The 19,073-nt window shown below is 35.8% G+C and overlaps 2 protein-coding genes across 3 annotated transcripts in view; one reads left to right on the top strand and one right to left on the bottom strand.

Moving 5' to 3' along the window:
• The first annotated feature begins 155 nt into the window (after positions 1-155).
• Positions 156-6,378, top strand: LOC112050792 (uncharacterized). Its single transcript, XM_024089144.2, has 4 exons — positions 156-541; positions 2,233-2,398; positions 4,149-4,311; positions 5,483-6,378. The coding sequence occupies exons 1-4, from the start codon at positions 223-225 to the stop codon at positions 5,858-5,860; spliced, it is 1,026 nt and encodes a 341-aa protein (XP_023944912.2). The 5' UTR covers positions 156-222; the 3' UTR covers positions 5,861-6,378.
• Positions 6,379-7,213: 835 nt separating this feature from the next.
• The window catches only part of LOC112050810 (serine/threonine-protein kinase 10), a 73,441-nt gene continuing 61,581 nt past the window's right edge, over positions 7,214-19,073 (bottom strand). Inside the window, exons 27-28 of one of the 2 annotated variants that reach the window (XR_008252160.1) lie at positions 9,774-15,381; positions 7,214-9,444 (exon numbers count right to left, since the gene is read on the bottom strand). Coding sequence is in view for 1 of the 2 variants with exons in the window: in XM_052889572.1 (XP_052745532.1) it covers positions 15,232-15,381 (150 nt within the window). In the remaining variant the exon portion in view is untranslated. Of the gene's footprint in view, positions 15,382-19,073 lie in introns of both variants that reach the window. The other variant, XM_052889572.1, reaches the window with a different exon arrangement.

The raw sequence follows: 19,073 nt of genomic DNA, 5'->3' as shown, positions 1-19,073 counted from the left end.
ATACAATTTATATATATAAAAATCGAAAATAACGAATGTTATCGGTCAAAAACCCAAGTATCCAAAGCTGCAAAAGTATCCGTCGATTGGTTTTTCATTGGTTTATGAGTCAGACCAATGAAAAACGAGAATGGCCGATCGATAATGCGCGCGCACCATTTTGAAATCGTCTATGGTGTCACAAATTCAATCTATTTTTAGTCTCATAAACTGTTTAATGTTATGAATAACCTGAATAGCGAAATGATGTCGAATCTACGCGGCGTCTCGCCCTTATCGGAAGCAATGTCCGACACATTGGAGAGAAATAGGGGTGAGAAAGCGCTTCTGACGAAAACCGCCTCGCAAAGTCAAGTGTTTTTACATAAAACGAATGCAGTGAAGAATTACTCCGACAAGAATGGGAACGACGTGTCGAAGAGTATGCATAAAGGAAGACGGACTTTTGCGTTTTGGACCCTCGTGTGCCTGTTATTTGTGTTGGCTATCGGGAACTTGATGTTGACATTCACGATACTGGCTGTTCTGCGACTTGGTCAAGGTAAACTATCCTTATTTCCTTACCCTTTATATCCTACTCTATGGTAAACTCGATAAAGTCCGACCGCTTAGAGATTGCGTTTGGATTAAGAAGGCAGACAATTCACTGGGCTATCACTGCTCTTATCCCATGTAGAAGTCTTTACCCAAATGAAAAAAATGGGACCACCCTGGAATTATACCCTTACAATTTTCTTAAAAAAAAAAAAGAAAAAACTACATTCAGCCGAATTTAGAACCTCGTTTTTGGAAGTCGGACAAAAAAGAAAAGCTACACCTACTTCCACTTTCAACTGTATGTTACCAGATGATTTTGTGATACTTTGGCCATATAGCCTGTCGCCTTCCCGATAACCTGGATAAAGTAATAGTGGTGGGCAAGGTGGAAGGGATACGACCACGCCGCCGAACCTACCCGCTGGTCTGAACAGGTTAAGTCACTCACTGTAACAACAGCCATTAGAAAAGCTAAGGACCGGACTGTGTGGAGGCGAATTGTTAACAACGCATGGAAGGGACTGCACCCGACCTTCGTCGTCATCAACCCATATTCGGCTCACTGCTGAGCTCGAGTCTCTCAGAAAGAGAGGGGTAAGGCCAATAGTCCACCACGCTGGCCCAATGCGGGTTGGCAGACTTCACACACGCAGAGAATTAAGATAATTCTCTGGTGTGCAGGTTTCCTCACGATGTTTTTCTACACCGTTTGAGACACGTGATGTTTAATTTCTTAAAATGCACACAACTGAAAAGTTGGAGGTGCATGCCCCGGATCGGATTCGAGCCCACACCCTCCAGAATCGGAGGCAGAGGTCATATCCCGACCTTCAGCAATGGAGAATGCGACCAAGAAGAAGACACCTACTTATCAGGTCAAGTTTTGCCGCGTGTGGTAAGAAGGTAAGGTGGCAAAGAAAAGCGTGTTTATCGATCGCCGTTTACTGTTTGACTTAATAGTTAATATTACCAAATACATTGGGTTAGTAATGTGTTCTTAAGTTGTTAATAGGGATGATGACAGTTTTTTAAATTGTATATAAATTAAGAGTATACTAATAGTAAAGCAATTTTGTAAAAGTAACAGGGTATCTGCGATCATTACTTTCGGAGCTACAGGGATTTAAAGAGTCAGATTTGCGGCGCTGCCGCGGATCACTGAAAAACGCTCCATACAAAATGGCTCGAACTAATGACGTCATAGCCAATGTAATGATCGTTAGATTTGTATGCGCGTTCAAACAAAATTACTAATATATTTGTTATTTGTGCGTTTATGCTTATAGTTCATTTATTAAAAAATGTCACATTTAATGTAAGGAAGCTAAAACTGTATGAATTTTCATCTAATTACGATAAAATATTTTTAATATATTTTGAAATTCTATAATCTCATTTATTTTGCAAATATCCAGACAATCTTTGTTTTTTATGTAGAAATTAGTTAACATTGACCCTATTTACCCGAATGTATCATAAAAATCAATATATTCAAACCTAGTCATCATCCCCATTGTTAGTGTGGCCTGCACGCCACATGTGCATCGTGCACGCCACATGTCGGGTTACATTTTGGTACGTTATAAACTTATGGATAATCTACGAACTAAATATTAATGTGGATACGCTAATAATTATCTAACAATAATATTTGTATAGATAACGCTACAAAGTTAACTAAAGGCTTGTCCTCAGGTCTGGAGAGCATGGAGTTCCTGCCCGAGCACAACGCGATGAAGCTCTTCGGCGCGGCGGACCTGGACCACGTGTACAAGCGGGACGGACTGCTGGAGAGCTTCCGGGACGCGCCCATGAGCATCGCCAGCGACAACGGCTCCGTGCTGTTCAACTTGCAGACCAGGTGAGCTGAGCATTGCTATGTCTCGTCATCGTCATCGTCATCGTCACCGTTCATTGTCGTCTTCATCATCGTCGCCGTCGTCATCATCATCCTCATTGTCATCGCCATCGCCATTTATCATCGTCATCATCCGTATCCATCGTTGTCATTATCATTGAAACCGTCATCATCATCAGCATCCATAGTCATTATCATCGTCATCGTCATCTATCATTATCATCATATCGTGGCTTCCATGTCATGATGTTCGTGGCGTTTGACCCACTTGTTTCCAGCGATGTCGTCAGTCCACCTGGTGGGGGTCGACCAACACTGCGCATTACAGTGCGGGGTCGCAATTCCAGCATCTTGGACCTCAACGTCCATTGGATCTTCGAACAATGTACCGCCCATTGCAACTACAGCTTGGCGACTCGTTGAGCTATGTCAATAAATGTCTTAAATGCACTTTCCAAAATACCTATATGCAGTTAATTACATGCCCAGTGCATATGACTTCTGCCTGCTATTCTGAGGGCGTAGGGTCGAATCTGGTCAGAGGCATGCACCTCCAATTGTTCAGTGATGTGCATTTTAAGAAATGAAAAAGAAAACATCTTGAGGAAACACGTATCCCTAAGAATTTTCTAAATTCTCTGCGTGTGTGAAGTCTGCCAATCCGCATTGGCCAGCGTGGTTGACTATTATCCTAATGCTCTCATTCTGGAGAAAACTCGTGCTCAACAGTCAACAGTTAGTCGAACATGGGTTCCTAATGATGATGATATGTGTTACCTAGATAGGTATCTAGATGACTCATGTATGACTCATAAAAACGCCAAGGGCAGAGTCTCTGAGGAGACACCCTTAGAGAGTAGTTCCGCCCACATGCTTCAGCCTTCGTGCCTCATCAAGCGATGCTTCTGCGCTCGCCCAAAACCCCCGGTGACGTCGTTGAGGTCCTAATAATTAAGGAGTCTACGGGACTTACACAACCAGTTAAAACTTAATGTAATTCAAAAGAGACACCCACTTTAATGAGCCGTGATAGCCCAGTGGATATGACCTCTGTCTCCAATTTCGGAGGGTGAATGGGTCATTTTAAGAAATTAAATATCACTAGTCTCAAACGGTGAAGGTAAAACATCGTGAGGAAACCTGCATACCTGAGAATTTTCTCATTTCTCTGCGTGTGTGAAATCTGCCAATACGCATTAGATCAGCGTGGTCGACTTTTAGCATAATGCTCTCATTCTGAGAGGAGACTCGAGCTCAACAGTTGGTCGAACATGGGTTATTATTAATGATGACATGCATTAGCTAGATAGGTATCTATGATGACTCGTGTATCACTCATAAAAACGCCGAGGGACGAGTCTCAGAGGAGACGCTCTTAGAGACTTATTCCGCCCACATCATCTGCTTCTGCATTCGGGCCCCATCAGGCGATGCTACTGCGCTCGCCCAAAACCCCCGGTGACGCCGTCGACGTCTGCTCTAATTCTGGAGGAAACTCGAGCTTAACAGTCAACAGTTAGTCGAACATGGGTTCTTAATGATGATAGATAGGCATTTATGATGACTCATAAAAACGCCGAGGGCCGAGTCTCAGAGGACAGAGGAGACGCCCTTAAAGAGTTGTTCCACCCACATCTTCTGCTTCTGCCTTACGGCCCCATCAGGCGATACTTCTGCGCTCGCCCAAAATCCCCGGTGACGCCGCTGGCGTCCCATTAAGGTGGACACCCACTATACTGATCGTTGTCGGCAGACTGTCGCGCGCGGAGACGAAGTTGGCGGTGAACGCGTCAGGTGTCTTCGCGCGCGGCGTCGGCGCCCTGGAGCTGACGGACCCGGACACCGGCGCGCGCGTGTTCAGCACCGCCAGCGCTGCGCTCACGCTCGGAGCGGCGCTCAACAACTTGCACGCTAAGGTGACTGACTCGACGACGACATCACATCACATCACTACAGCGCCCTGCAGCTGACGGACCCGGACACCGGCGCGCGCGTGTTCAGCACCGCCAGCGCTGCGCTCACGCTCGGAGCGGCGCTCAACAACTTGCACGCTAAGGTGACTGACTCGACGACGACATCACATCACATCACTACAGCGCCCTGCAGCTGACGGACCCGGACGCTACAGTACTACAAATAGCCCAGAATAGTAGCCGAGGTCATCACTGCCTGTGTGCCTGTGAGCAGTCTTAGCTTACGTATTCGTATGTATTTATATTGGCGGGACGAGTATACAAAACGAATAATTGAGAACTTCTATATCCGTAAACCAAAGGGAAACTGTTCAAGAAATCGACTCAACTTCGTAAGAAGCCAATAGCCATAAATCTAGCCGTATATGTTAGGTATTTGCCTATCTATAACCTTATGCTATTGGGACTAAAGTGCAATATTAGAGATACGAATTACGATTAACTTAGCATTCCATTGATTGAACTTGTGACCACTGGATGTAGGGTTAAGGAATTCCTTGACAATCGATTAATTTTTCCCCTTCTTCGCTCGTGTTGTTCTCCCTGCCTAGCTAAATTTGGGTAGATGCTACTAGAGCAGCTTTGGATACCCGTTCTAATATAGAACTAGCTGCACTTCTAGAGAGACCAAGGTCTTTAAGCAAGTTATAGAGAGATTTTGCTGGTAACTCTCGCACCTACTTCTACGGTGTACAGATCACATATTTTTAGTTAGTTTTTTTATTAGGTCTATACCTATATTCACTTTTATGCATATTACTGTGCTCATTCGGAATGTACATTTAACTCTACAAGTACTATTCGCTTAGATTGTTGAATTAACCTTTTTTGAAGGTATACTTCTTAACGCTTGACTTTAGGCGTAAGTTGGTAAATTGTAATCGGTTGATGCGTTCTGCCATCTGCGGGCAAAGTGAAAGTGTATGTTACCTTTAAACTACCAGTAGATGGCGTTTTTAAAAAACTTCGAAACAATCCCTTTTTGTACACTTCAAGAACCTGTTGCGAAGCAGTTATGCCTGATGCTCACAGATGGCGCTTTATTTTTATTTATGAAACAAGTTTTACTTCAGTCGTGTGGTCTGCAGAACACATTTTTTTTTTAATTTCACAGCAAGTTTCCACCAAACGCATCTCATCACCAGTAGACGAGGACCTGACACTGAGGTCCGAGTCGTCAGCCCACCTCCGAGGAGCTGAGGGCACCCACATGGAGTCCAAGGAGCTGTTCTGGAAGGCGGACCAGGACATCTACCTCAAGTCCATCAACGGGTCAGTGGTGCTCAGCGGGAAGGAAGGAGTCTTCATCGACGTCAGGTACCTCCCCATAGCTCTCCCATTGAACAAGTCAGAGAAGTTTCACGGCACTGGACAATTCAAGGTGTGTGTATGTATGCCGCAAGGGAAGCTATTCCGTATCGCGGTGCCGAATGGACAGAAAGTCACCTGTTCACATGTCAACATGACTGATGATTTGAATCCTTGCTCTTAAACATTCGTAGGCAGGGACGTCGCTAGGAAGTCGTCGTCGTCGGGAAGGTCAGCTCCCCTAGAGATTAAAAAAAATAAACTACTCGTACATTACGTATTCGTAGGCAGTGGCGTCGCTAGAGAAGAGCCTACCCCCACGTACCAGTCTGGTACGTACTTACCAACGACTCCTTTTTTTACGTAGTTGGTTAAAAATAAACCGAATGTAATCATCGAATTTGAAAGAATCCAAAAACCGTAAAAATAGTCGTTCTACAATTTCTATTTGTCTACGGTAATCTCGAAAACTGTAAGATAAACATATATTCATATCATGATACATAATTGTAAGTTAATTATAAAGTACCTAAATAAATGTAATTAATTAACAAATGTTAAGTTTATTATTTACCTAATTGCAGATTATTATTTAGTTGAAATTATTTATTGTTCTAGTCAGCGAATGAATGTCTAAATGTATATTTGAGCTTTGTATACCTATTTATTAAATATTAGCAGTAGTTGAACGAAATAAATTGATATACCACCTTGGTTTGTTATTTATTACTAGTACAGGTACCACGCCCCGCGTAGTACCCGTTCTCGTGAAAATATGGAGATAAAACATGGCCTATCACTATTACATATTACTGAACAGAGTCGACACTCAATATTAAAATTTCATTAGCAATATTTGTAGACGCAGACCTCTGAAACGGCTCGAATTATTTATTATGTTTTCTTTGTATCTATGGTAGGTAGCAGAAAAGGTCTTTACTTACCTATAGGCTTTCCTATATTATAAGTTGTAAATGTTATTATTTGATATTTTGTGTAAAATTTATTTCGGCGTCCATCATAGAATTTCAAATTGGTAGCCCAGTATTTTAGGGGCACTGGAATATTCTAGGGTGGGCCCGGCCCACCCTAGAATATATACGCCTATGCCTGACACTTCAAAATCGGTTCAGTAGATCCAGAGATCACGTTCTACCATATCACAAACTTTACCTCTTTACTCAGACCAATCACCTTCTAATAAAGCTTACCCCTCTGTCAAAAATATATGATCATGATCTAACTTGTTCATGCATAATTGCATACTAGCATCTATAGAACATTGACGGCCTCCGTGGCGCAGTGGTATGCGCGGTGGATTTACAAGACGGAGGTCCTGGGTTCGATCCCCAGCTGGGCCGATTAAGGTTTTCTTCAGCGTTCCGGTACGATGTCGTGTAGAAACCGAAAGGGATGTGGATTTTCATCCTCCTAACAAGTTAGCCCGCTTCCATCTTAGATTGCATCTTCTTATCATCAGGTGAGTGAAGGACTAAATATAAAAAAAATAAAAATAAATTAAAATAAAACACAACAATACAAAGTAAGTTCTTTATATCTCGTAATGATGTAACAATAATTTACTTCATATAGACAAAAATAATATTATTAAAATAATAAGATTAACATTAAAAATGGCTACGGCTTTATTACTAAAAAAAAAAACATTACTGCTTCAATACTGCGGTAATCTCAGACAATGTTATAACGCGAAAATGCAAGTTTTACAATTTACAGAACTATCTAACTAAAACATATAAGTTTCTATTAATGGACAAATAATTTTGGACTCCCAGTTTATCTAAATGAAATCATTAATATAATATTATTATTTAATTACAATAGTACGGACTAATGGAATCTCTCTCTTTCTCTATTAAATGACAGCGATGATAAAATTTCTAAAAAGCAGATAAAAGATGCAGTTTTGTTACAAAAAATATTAGTAATGTCTATGGTTCATGAATGTTTTTTTTTAATTTTTTTCAAGTCCTGGAATCCAGTCTTTTAAGAATATGATTATTGTAACACAACTGCATAAATCTATCTGGCAATTTTTCTAATCTATATTTTGTTCTTATAATATTAAAAGTGGAGCACATTTAGGTGATAATACTACATCGGGTGTGGCAGGGTCCTTAAAATTTTAATTTGAGCAGATTTCTGAAATAAATTTTTATACATATTTAAATATAAAATATTGCAAAATTGTACAATGGATATTAAACAATATTTTCCTCCCCGCATCACCCTTTATATTTCAAATTGAAAATTCACTTTTTAAAAAAATAAATACTTTAATAAAGAAGATCCGAGCAAATAGTTTCTACATTTTTGTACATAAGACCATTTTGGTTTAAGCGTATTGGGATGTGGACAAAAAAACAGCTAGGCTGGATATTTAACTTATTTTGAATGTATTCCCGTCACTTTGTAGAATTACATAAAATTATCCAGGCAAGGATCGACGGAATAAAATTTTGTTCATTCGTTTTTTTGCAAAAAATATAATATTGAATTGATATGTAGCTTTTTTATATATTGGAAAGTCGTCTTTGGTTTACCGTAAACATTGAAAAATTCAAAATAAAAAGGTTTGTATCTAAAATACGATCAGAAACTTCTATAATAATAATAATAAAATAAGTAGCAAGTAGTAATAAAATAATATTTCCATACATAAAAATAGATTAGCCATTTTTATACCTAAAAACAAATCCATAGACAAAATGGTTAGTTTTTTTTATTTTACAATAAAACCTACTTACTCTATGTGGTCGTGGTAAAAAGAACGCGGCCACACGCAAGTCTTTTATAAATTAAGTAGGCACATTAATTAAAAAATACACAAATACTGTATGTACATGAAAAAATATTCATTTTCTCCTATATCTACATGTCAGTCGGCGATCTATTCAAACTGACTATATTTTCACTCCATCTAACAACTGTACAAAATATACATGTTTTTTATTTCGAGTTTATTCTCAAGTTGACTAAAACGGTCTCCAGGTTTTACTTTTCTGACAGTTAAGCAGTTCACAGTCTTTGCAGAAAAATGACAAGCCGCCTCTGTCAAAAGATTACTTATTAGTTGATAATTTTTGGTAGCTCAACCTACGAAGTTTAACTTTTTTTCTTTAAAAGTAAAGTGCCACACAATGAACCATAACCACATACCAAATATCTTAGATAAAATACCTATAGATGTAACCACCGTGTAGCCGCACATGAAACAACAATACATAACTGAATTGTTGCTATTACTTAAAATTTTCCCTAAATTTGGTTAAATTCGAATTTTGAGAAAGCTATATTAATATTTTATCTGAAACCGTTTACACATAAATATTATGACTTAAAAACAAGTTCCCGAACTTCTTTTTTATTTATTTTTTAGTAGTGAATTCAACTCCCTTCATCAAAGTAAAAAGCTTGTGTCAGCAATAGTCCAATGGGATGATCGAACGTGTTAACTGGTAAAACTAGTTGGTTAACCTATAGCCGAAACCAAAGAATGTAAATATGAACCGAAACAAATTATAAATGTTCGATTCCCTGTTGGACAATTTTCGGCCCCCTATCTGGGTTAATTAAAAAATCTAATTTATTTTAGAAGTTTTATTAGTTTTATGAATCCAAATTACATATTGATTGTGTCCTTCTCAAACTGAATAGAGCAAATTTAAAAAAAAGTTCTTAGGCTGCCAATTTTGATGACCAGTAGCCATTATCCATGTTTGTTTAAAATGTATATCCTTGGGAAACCTGCAATAAAATTAATAATATAATTAGATATATTGTTTCCATTTGTTATGAGTATTAGCAAAAGTAGATCTTAAGAGCTGCACTAATGATCCGTCATCAGAAAAGTAAAAAATTAATATTCTTTTTTATTAATTAAAAATTGATTTAGTGGAAAATCTTTATAAAGTCATGGCAACACTCTAAGTTGTTTTTACGAGGTTATGTTAAAGGAAAAATGCCATATTTCGTTAAAATCTACGTTATTTAATGGAAATTGTTTATTGATTTATTTGTTCAATCATATTTTTATCTGTTCTATAAACTATAACCTTAATTTTTTACATACTTACTAGTGAAGAGTGTCTTCCTCTGCCTCCGTTTCCTTGCGGCTTTTACAGCTTAAAACACTGCATTCTCCCATTATAAATAACACTACATCTTACTAATGGAGTCCTTTTCTAACAAGTACATTAAAACAATCTTAAAAATCTAACAAACAATAATAAACAAGAAAATTTCGCACAACGCACAACTTGACAGCAAATTGTTTGGCTAACTGATAGTTAGCCAAACAAAGAAAACTTCCACGGCCTAAGAGACAGAAGATAATACTTTTTGTCTCAACTTCCTCATAAAATTCGTAAATACGCTTCTCAATCCCACATCCAACATAATTATATGGCTACGTCTATAGGTATTAAGTCAATGCCAAATATAGAACCACGTACAATAATTAAATATTTAGTATCAAAATAAAACCTACATCTTTTTATATAAAAATGAATCCATATCGGCTGGACCGATTTCACTATTTTTTTTTTATGTGTTTGTTATTGTAAGGAAAAGGTTCTTATGGCAGAAATAAAATAAAAAGGGGTAGGAGTAGAGTGGGGATAGTTGAAAGTTTTCGAGTCTCACGCACGTCGCAGGCGTCCGCTAGTAATTATATAAAAACAACTCGCAATTATTAAAAAAAAAAATACTTACATACTAATAAAAAATATATATATAAGTGAACTACCAAAATTAATCCTAAATTAGATGAAACATAACACTGATAGAAAAACTGTCAGAAAAGTTCAAACAATAGTATGCACCAAACTTCAAGTCCGATCTGAACACGAGGCGTATAAGTATGACTGCGAAAGGAAAAATAACTGCGCAGTTCGGCGTGTTTCAAACTCAGATCGGACTAGAAAATCGGCGCATACTATAACCGTGAAAATGTGTATACATTTTCGATATCTAAAATAAAGTCTTTGTTATTAATTAATGATACACACAAAGCGGTATCTTTTCATTAATATTATTAATATTCTGAAGTATAACAGAACAGAAGGACCGCGCCATCTACTTAGATTATTATTTATTAAATTGAATTCGTTCCATTCTAGGCCATATTTGTTAATTATGATGTCACAACTACATAAAACTAAAATACAATACTTTCATGGAGCGCCAAGGCCAAATAGTTTTTAGCAGAAACCTTTCTACGTTATTTTGTTAATCAATTCAAGAGATTTTATGACATAAATTGTAAATACACACCGATATCAAAATAACTCACGCACAAACACACATTTATGAAAAAATTATTGCTTGGACCTAAACGACTTGATACTTGAGTTAGCGGCAAAAATATTTATTTAAGAATGTATTATGTTTCAAGTCACTTTAAGCTGTGGATTCTAGCATTTTGCACATTTAGTCTATGGTATTCTGACTTCTTTCCTGTTGCCAGGCCAGGTTTTTTTTCAAAAGAAATTTTACAGCAATGAAAACTGAAATGTCTGAAACATTAAATTTTTGGAGTTACAGTTAGAGCTTTTTATGATATATTATAGCTTAATATTGAGACATGTTTTTATCTATTTATCATCTGTACAGTATTTTGCTACTAACTCAGGTCCCAAGTATTTATATTCATTAACCATTTCAATTTATATAATTTTAATTACAATTTATTTACCTACAATAAAAAACATAAAATCAAGCTAGGTAATTTTGAAATACAGTGTAACTATAATCCCTTATAGTACCTAATACAAAGTTTTGAGGAATTAGAATTTTAATTTTTCTGGACCCTTTGAATTTTTATTTTTCTCAACCTTTTGAACCTATAGAACCTCCGCTTCATGACAAAGGAGATGGTCCATTTCAGATCCACTCTTGTACCCGTATCATTAAAATTTAATTAATACAAGGATTTTATTAAAATTTATTAAAGTGAATAAATCTAACTAAATAAAAAAAATAAAATAAAATAAAAACCCAAGTTTTTGAGTTATACCAACATGGCTCCCATAGAGCAACTATGACATGACAACAGCAAACGTCAAATCGATTACTGCATTGAAAACGTCATCTATCCGCCATTATTACCCATAATAATCTTGCATTTCTTGGGAGATTATGAATATTATTTTGAAAGAATTAAAGTAAAGTCGTAGATTTGTGTAATCAAAAATAGTTAAAAAAAAAATTCTTTTATTTCCGCCAGGGTACAATGACTGATCCTGGGCTACATACAACTTTGGACCATCTTCTTTCATTATACATTCGATATCGATATAATAATACCAAATATCGTACATAAACTTCGTTCGTTATAAAAAATCACTCGAGTTTTAATAACCCCCCGAACATTTCATAAATCAACAATTATAGTTATATTATACTTAAGTTACCCAGCTTGTCTTATGTACTTAATTACAAGCACCGCGCTGGCGTTACAAACAAGCAGTCTCGAAATGCACCGCGTTTTATATTCAATTCCTTGTTGCTAACTACAATAATTTACATGACGCAAAACTTTTCAATCGAAGACATGGCCTGAAACTAGTTTACCGCATGGATCTTCCTTGGTTCGTAGCCAAGACATCAATTCTCTTTATTTCTTAGTGTTCGTTCTTTTTCGATTACACACACAGGGGAGGTATCAGTTTTGGTATAAATAAGAGGGTATTTGATGACTTGAGCTCAGTTGTTTGTTAGGCAGCGTAGACACCGTCACGCTGCCAGTCGCTGTAACGTTTTGTGTTGTAAGGGTTCCCCCCTTAAACCTACACCCAAAGTCACAAGTCCCGGGACCTGCTCGATGTGTTTCCTCTACCACAAATTAATATTACAATCATTGTCGCTGCTACACGTCACGTCACATTAGCTAACGCTACGAAAACTACAAAATAACATTAGTTATCGATAGATTACGTGATCAACCTATCAATCGGTTGTCATTCCCATTTTCTTTTTAGTTATCGAAGCGTTAGAGTTTATAGAGAGAGAATTGATGTTTAACTTGGCTTCAAACACTTGTTATTGGACCCAGTAAAGCTTCGCTTTGACAGTTACGCAAGCAACCAATCGCAAGAAAGCCATCTACATAAGATTTAAGTTCTATAAACTGCCTTCCGAACCCGGTAGTAGAGTCTACAAATAGTCAAACTTGACGATAGCTTGTAAACTATGCTTGACGGCATATACTTCACGATTTTCATATTGTTACCTGTGGTTTTTTCTCTATTAAAGAGGGCTCAAAAGGGCTAGAACCCAGACCCTTATTATTAAAAAAAAAATTCTCTATTACTTTTGTACACCCTCATACATGTTTTATTATTTGTATTATTAGCTTCGTCATTGGCTAGCTGGCAGCAATAGCTTATTTTAGTAAACTTGTAAAGGCCATATCTCACGATTTTAATATTTGGATAAAATCACACATACTTTATTGACAGTTTCATACAATTTAAATTAAAAATTTCATTATTATATGTTTTTAATTTACACAATTATTAAGTAGCCATCGTTACTGGTTACAGTTAAGTCTTAAATGCTCGTAAATTTTGGCACTTACAAAAATCATCAATACCAACAAGTATTAGGACGAAATAAGCTCAAATTTCATGCAAATATCTTATTGTGCTACATATAGGCCGTTATTTAAAACACCATTCCGTCGTTATATTTAAAAATTACATTATGCCTCTAGATAGACTCCGCGCTACGAAAGAAGTCCCTCGGCTAAAACCTGAACTAAAATTGACGATAAGACCATTACCAAATGACAATGAGTGTCATTAAGGCATTAGCGCCGTCCCTATAGGACTTGTTTCGTAGCGCGGAGTCTAATTTTAATTTAATTTGTCATAATGAGCAACATGATAGCTGTAGACAGAGAAGTAAATAGATAGTCTGAAAGCATATATCGCATTCTTTTAAAAAAGAGAAAACCTTACACATTTACTTTTTTGATAGTAAATTCGTGTATTCTTAACTTCTTTACGAGAGAAGCTGAGTGTTAATCGGTTGTCAAGAAATTCCTTAACCCTACGTTCTTTGGTCACAAGTCTAGGACTCTGCTCGGAGTTATTCTCTACCACGCGATGGACCCGGCAACCGCACTGTGAATCCATGGAATGCTAAGATATTCGTGTCCTTCCTGGGTCTTTTCCGCACTTGGCAACTAAGGGTTGTCCATTGTACGTCGCTATATTTTTATTTACCAAAAACACCAATCGTCTATTGAGTTCTCTGTCTACGACGTCACCATTGCTGGATTTCCATTCCGTTTCACGTAAAAATTAAATTACTACTAAATCAGATTATTTAGTAGTAAAGTAATTTATAACAATAGAAATTCTAAGGTATTGTTCACGTCACACATTTTCTGCTTAATTTTCCTTCTGCTCAGTGATTAAAAGTTAGATTATTTTTATAAACCATAGACCAGTTTACACTTTTATTTTTTAAAGAATTTGTATCCTACAGATAGGATCTTAAAGCGCCACAAACTTTTCTACCCCGGTGGCCAAAAGTGGAACTAACGTCGCGGCGGTCGCCATTTTGGAAAACATTATACTAAAAGCGCCAACGACATTTTATACTATAACCGCAACATATTCCAAAGAACCGGATCTTGAGTAACTCAAAACGCAATGGTTAGGTTAGGTTAGGTATTTTTTTTTAGTGTTTGTACGTACTTCCTTACAATCTACCGAATAATAACACGTTAAATTGTAAGCAGTATGCATTTACCTCTTATAATAAAAGGACGCACAATCATGTAGAAAATTTCACTTAAAAACTGGCCAATTTTGCTTTGACAGTTTTAGAATTATTGGTAAAGAAAATTATACCTAAAGGCCTTTAAATATAGTCCAATATTCGATAAAATCCCAAATTCAGAGCAAATTCAACCTTAAGGATTGAGTTTAAGGTTGAATCTGCAAATGCAACTACTTGAATTGAGTGCCAAGAAGTTGTGTTTGGCACTCATTGAGTGGGGACGTTTTTCGATCGCTGATTGTGCATCCACTTTTGAATAGAAGATCGAAGGCAGTATGTTGCGGTTCACAATCTCGCGCGATAGATTATAATCTAACGGTGTTTACAATTTTATGGTGACATAAATAGGTCTAATGAGCATAGGCAGGTTTATACTTTCATTCGAAATCGGACGCAAAATTTACGATCTTTTCAAATCTTAGGCCCATCATCATAACGAACTAAAAATATTAACTGGTCGACGAAAAATTAACCTGCGATGATTTGGTTTGGAAAGAAAAATACAAACATTATAAGCAATAGTTTTTAAGCCAGAAATCTGTTTTTTTTTTTTAAATAAATTTTAATAAATAAAAAATCTGTGTTTCCTCTTCAGAATCCATTTAGTAACTGAATATACGTCGTTAATTCACTACAAAACCGCTAGTATGATAAGGCCCTAAATCTAAGTTAGGTTCTAACCTATAAGATGTGATACTTCTGTTATAGTCAAAGAGCCGATTACCGCGGACTTGCATTTATTTGTCAATCGTAATGGCTGGACGCTAGACTAGTTCTGGACGAATGTAGCGTCGAGCTGTGCTGTGGCATGCTGGTGGTGGGAGGAGGGAGGCGGGCGTTCGCCGCCTGCCTCTCCTGCTCGTCTAGTTGTGCTGTGAACTCCTCTTCCAATCCCTGGAGATCGATTATAAACAACGTATTAGTTATATATAATCGAGTATTCATAAAAAAAAAATAATATTTATATTAATAACAATAAAAAAAATAATTAAAACGTAAAAATGTTGCTTTTTTTTTTTTTTTTCCTAAAATTGATCGTTTTTCTAGGCTAAAAGAAAGAATATTCAAATCAGTCTAGCCGTTTTCGAAACTAAACAACATAACTTCCTTTTTTTGCAATCAGAATAAAAAAAAGATCATATTCATAAAGGTAATCAATAAGCTTAAGCCATTTACATATCTCATCTCAAAAGCTTTGATAATTTAAATTAATAATTCATCATTAAAATTTTTACACAATCTATCATGCATGCATAGATATAGAATTTAGTTCTTAAACATTTGCATTAAAAGTGGGCATATAAAGAACTTATTAATCATGCAGAATATTATAAAAAAATCAAGCCACGTACCATGCGAGTCCACATGTCCTGCAACCGCTGTTAGATGACCACATCCCTTAGTTATTAGACACCATGCTCAAATAAAATTACCAGGCATACAAAATCTATTGATGAAAAAGATTTCTATATCCATGCAGATCAATACTGAAATTATTTTTAAATTTTCTATATTTTTTATACTTTAATTTTCTATATCTTTTAAATACATATTTAACAATGTTTAAAAATACCTATAATACAAAACACTGGGTATTAAAATGTTATAAAATTTTTCAGCCCGTTCCATTTGAGCGCCCAAGCAACCGATTGTCAATTAATTATTATTTTAGTAAAAGTAAAAAAAATAATTAGTTTTGGGTATTACTAGGAAGCTGTATAGTGGGCTGGTAAACTTATTAAACGACCAAAGTCTATTACTCACAGGCTCTTGGCCTATAAATTTGTGAATGCGTGTAGTTATGAAAATTAAAAAAAAACTCCAAAAACTGTGATATCTTTACATATTGATAGAATATACTATTGCATGCTTGCAAAGGTCCCATTAAAATAATAAAAAAAATGAGATTTTGAAAAATTTTAACAAACATTCTTCTACTTCAACTTATAAAACTCATGTGATAATGTCGGTGTATGATAGTAGTTACGAACAAATCCGGAGCCCTTAGTCATGAGCGTGTTCACGCAACATAGCACGCGAGTTTTAGCCGTATTCAGAATTCATTATTAATATATATTTACTGACAATTTACCTACTTTAACTTTCCCATTCGAACTGTAAACCAGAAAGTTGGAATAAAGCAAACAATTTTTATAAACAGAACATATTTATTTACATATATTCATATTATGATTTATTAATATACAATATAATACCACATGCCAAGTGACGTTATTCAATATTCCATGATATTATAGTAGAGGAGCCGAAGACGATATTTTTGGATTCACTTGAGCGCTGGAAATATACAATTCCTTGCATGGTATTAAGTACCTCCACCAAGTATAAACTCTTAATATTGGTGGATACACACTAAAATTCTCTTAGAAAAAAACTTTAGAAAGTAATAGCTAAAAAGTGTGAATATCGAAAATTTTACGATTAGAGGGTAAGCGAAATGTTGTTTATTAAGCCGCACTTATAAAAACTCGTTTTAAAATCTGTAGTTTTCCTATAGTTAAATAGTAAATATTATATAACCTCAGACTTCCTATCATCTAATCTACCATTATCATAATAGGTCCCCGCTACGCTCAAGTAAATACATGTTCAACATCATGGGCTCTCCTACTATTAAGGAGAATTCTCAATTAATTCATATTAATTAAGATCAAGCGCAATTTCAAGTTTTAGTAAGCGAAATAATGCAAATAGATTTTACATGCAGCGGAATTACAAGAATTCACCTTAAGAGTAACAATTTCTTTTTAATTTATTTACAAGGCTGTTCTCTATGTATGCTGAAAAAATTTTAATGAACATTGAAGCTCACTTTGCCGAAATCTGTGATGGGCAAAGTTTTGCTATTTTCCTCAAAACTTGACGAATCATTTTGCAATTCACACACTATTATCTGTGTAATTAAATAATCATTATTTTAACTTAACTTTAACTCTTTCAGACTAATACACCCGTTTATACCTGCCTACACAGTGACGAGCAAAAACTGTCCACCTAACTATTAGATAGAAGCAGGCTTTACTTTGCAGAAGTTCATCATGAATATATAATGATTTATTTATTTTGCTATCATCCGCGAAAAGCCGACGAACCCATGCGACAACGTTACCCAGGACCGACGAAATACTCTACGTACGTTTCACCCCGAAACCGGAGCATCCTCAGGACTTTCCGGGTAATCATTAAATTTTGTTTATGTACAAAATATAAAAATATCCGTACTAAAAAGAAATTCTTCCTGTATATTAATTTGGAAGATCGTTCATATATTTTGATTTATCAAGTTTTGCGGAAAATTACAAAGTTTTCCCATCCATCACAGACACTTACTTGCAAAGTGACGTCAGCGTCAATTTCATAGCAATAAACATGTGATTCGTTTTAGTATTATATAGGTACAAAGGGTTAATTATACTTTAAAGCATCCATTATATACAGCGTAATAACATGCATCAACTTTAAATTAACAACAATGTAACGCCATCTACACACCGTCAAGTTTACTGTCAAGTCTGCAGCGCGCTTGGGGATATAAAATCAAAATATGGTCACGGGCATATACTTATAAAATAGTGCTTGTAGAGCTTAATGTGCCGCGGGAGACTAACATTCCGAAGGACCACATTATAAAAACACACAACAATACAATCTACATTATTAAGCGCGCTGTAGACTTGAAGGTACAGTTGACAGTGTGTGGTTGGCGTTACTATCATGACATTACACAAATCTCTTGTGATGGAGAAATCGATAAAGAATACACATACAATCATACTAAACATACTAAACCTCCTTCTTTATTAAAGTCAGTTAAAATGCAGGTTTGAGTTAGTTGTGTGTTTTTTTAAACTATTCAGAGATTTGTGTATTGACAAAGTTAATTATAAACACAATTAAATTTTTAAAACACTTATAATTCATTGAAGACTAAAAAACGAATAATACTTAAGAAAGTTATACGAAAAAAGAACATTATTTTAAATTAAACAAATTTTTTTTTTTGCTATATTCAATATAAAACATATATAATTTATACTTCTCAACAAAAAAAATCGTAACTAACTCTCTCTACAAATGCAAACGCTTCGAAAATTTAAAAATGCATGGGAATGACATTCGTCATTGACAGGTCACGTGGTCAAGTTATCGATCGGATCAGTCATTCCCAAACACTTTTGTGACTTTCGAAGCGATAGCGTTTGTAGAAAGATAGTCGACATATGGCTACAGGCACAGTACTTGCGGACTGTTTCGATTTTTTTTTATGAGAAGTATAATATATTGCAGGTAATATTACAGGGTATTTATTTTAAATTTTAATTTTTTTTTTAAATATTGTGACCTTTTTTGACGTCACACAAAAAGTGCACTGTCGCTAACGCTGTCCCTCTAACATTATAATTCAAAATAAATATTAACTTTATACCACATAATTGTAAGTACAAACAAAGTGTTCTGTTTGCATGACACCGTCTATAACTTTTACTTCTTCCATTTTTCTTGGAATACTCGAAACCAGTGATTTATTTATTCTGTTCATAAATTAATTTTAAAAAATAGGTCGC

This window comes from Bicyclus anynana, chromosome 26, assembly GCF_947172395.1.
Source record: "Bicyclus anynana chromosome 26, ilBicAnyn1.1, whole genome shotgun sequence".
Classification (NCBI taxonomy): domain Eukaryota; kingdom Metazoa; phylum Arthropoda; class Insecta; order Lepidoptera; family Nymphalidae; genus Bicyclus; species Bicyclus anynana.
The sequence above is the reverse complement of the archived record's forward strand: the minus strand, read 5'-3'. Positions and strand labels throughout refer to the sequence as shown.

Coding starts and splice junctions, on each gene's coding strand:
- LOC112050792 (XM_024089144.2), top strand. CDS start 223: ATGAATAACCTGAATAGCGAAATGATGTCGAATCTACGCGGCGTCTCG. Junction 542..2,232: donor TGTTCTGCGACTTGGTCAAG/GTAAACTATCCT, acceptor GCTTGTCCTCAG/GTCTGGAGAGCATGGAGTTC. Junction 2,399..4,148: donor CTGTTCAACTTGCAGACCAG/GTGAGCTGAGCA, acceptor CGTTGTCGGCAG/ACTGTCGCGCGCGGAGACGA.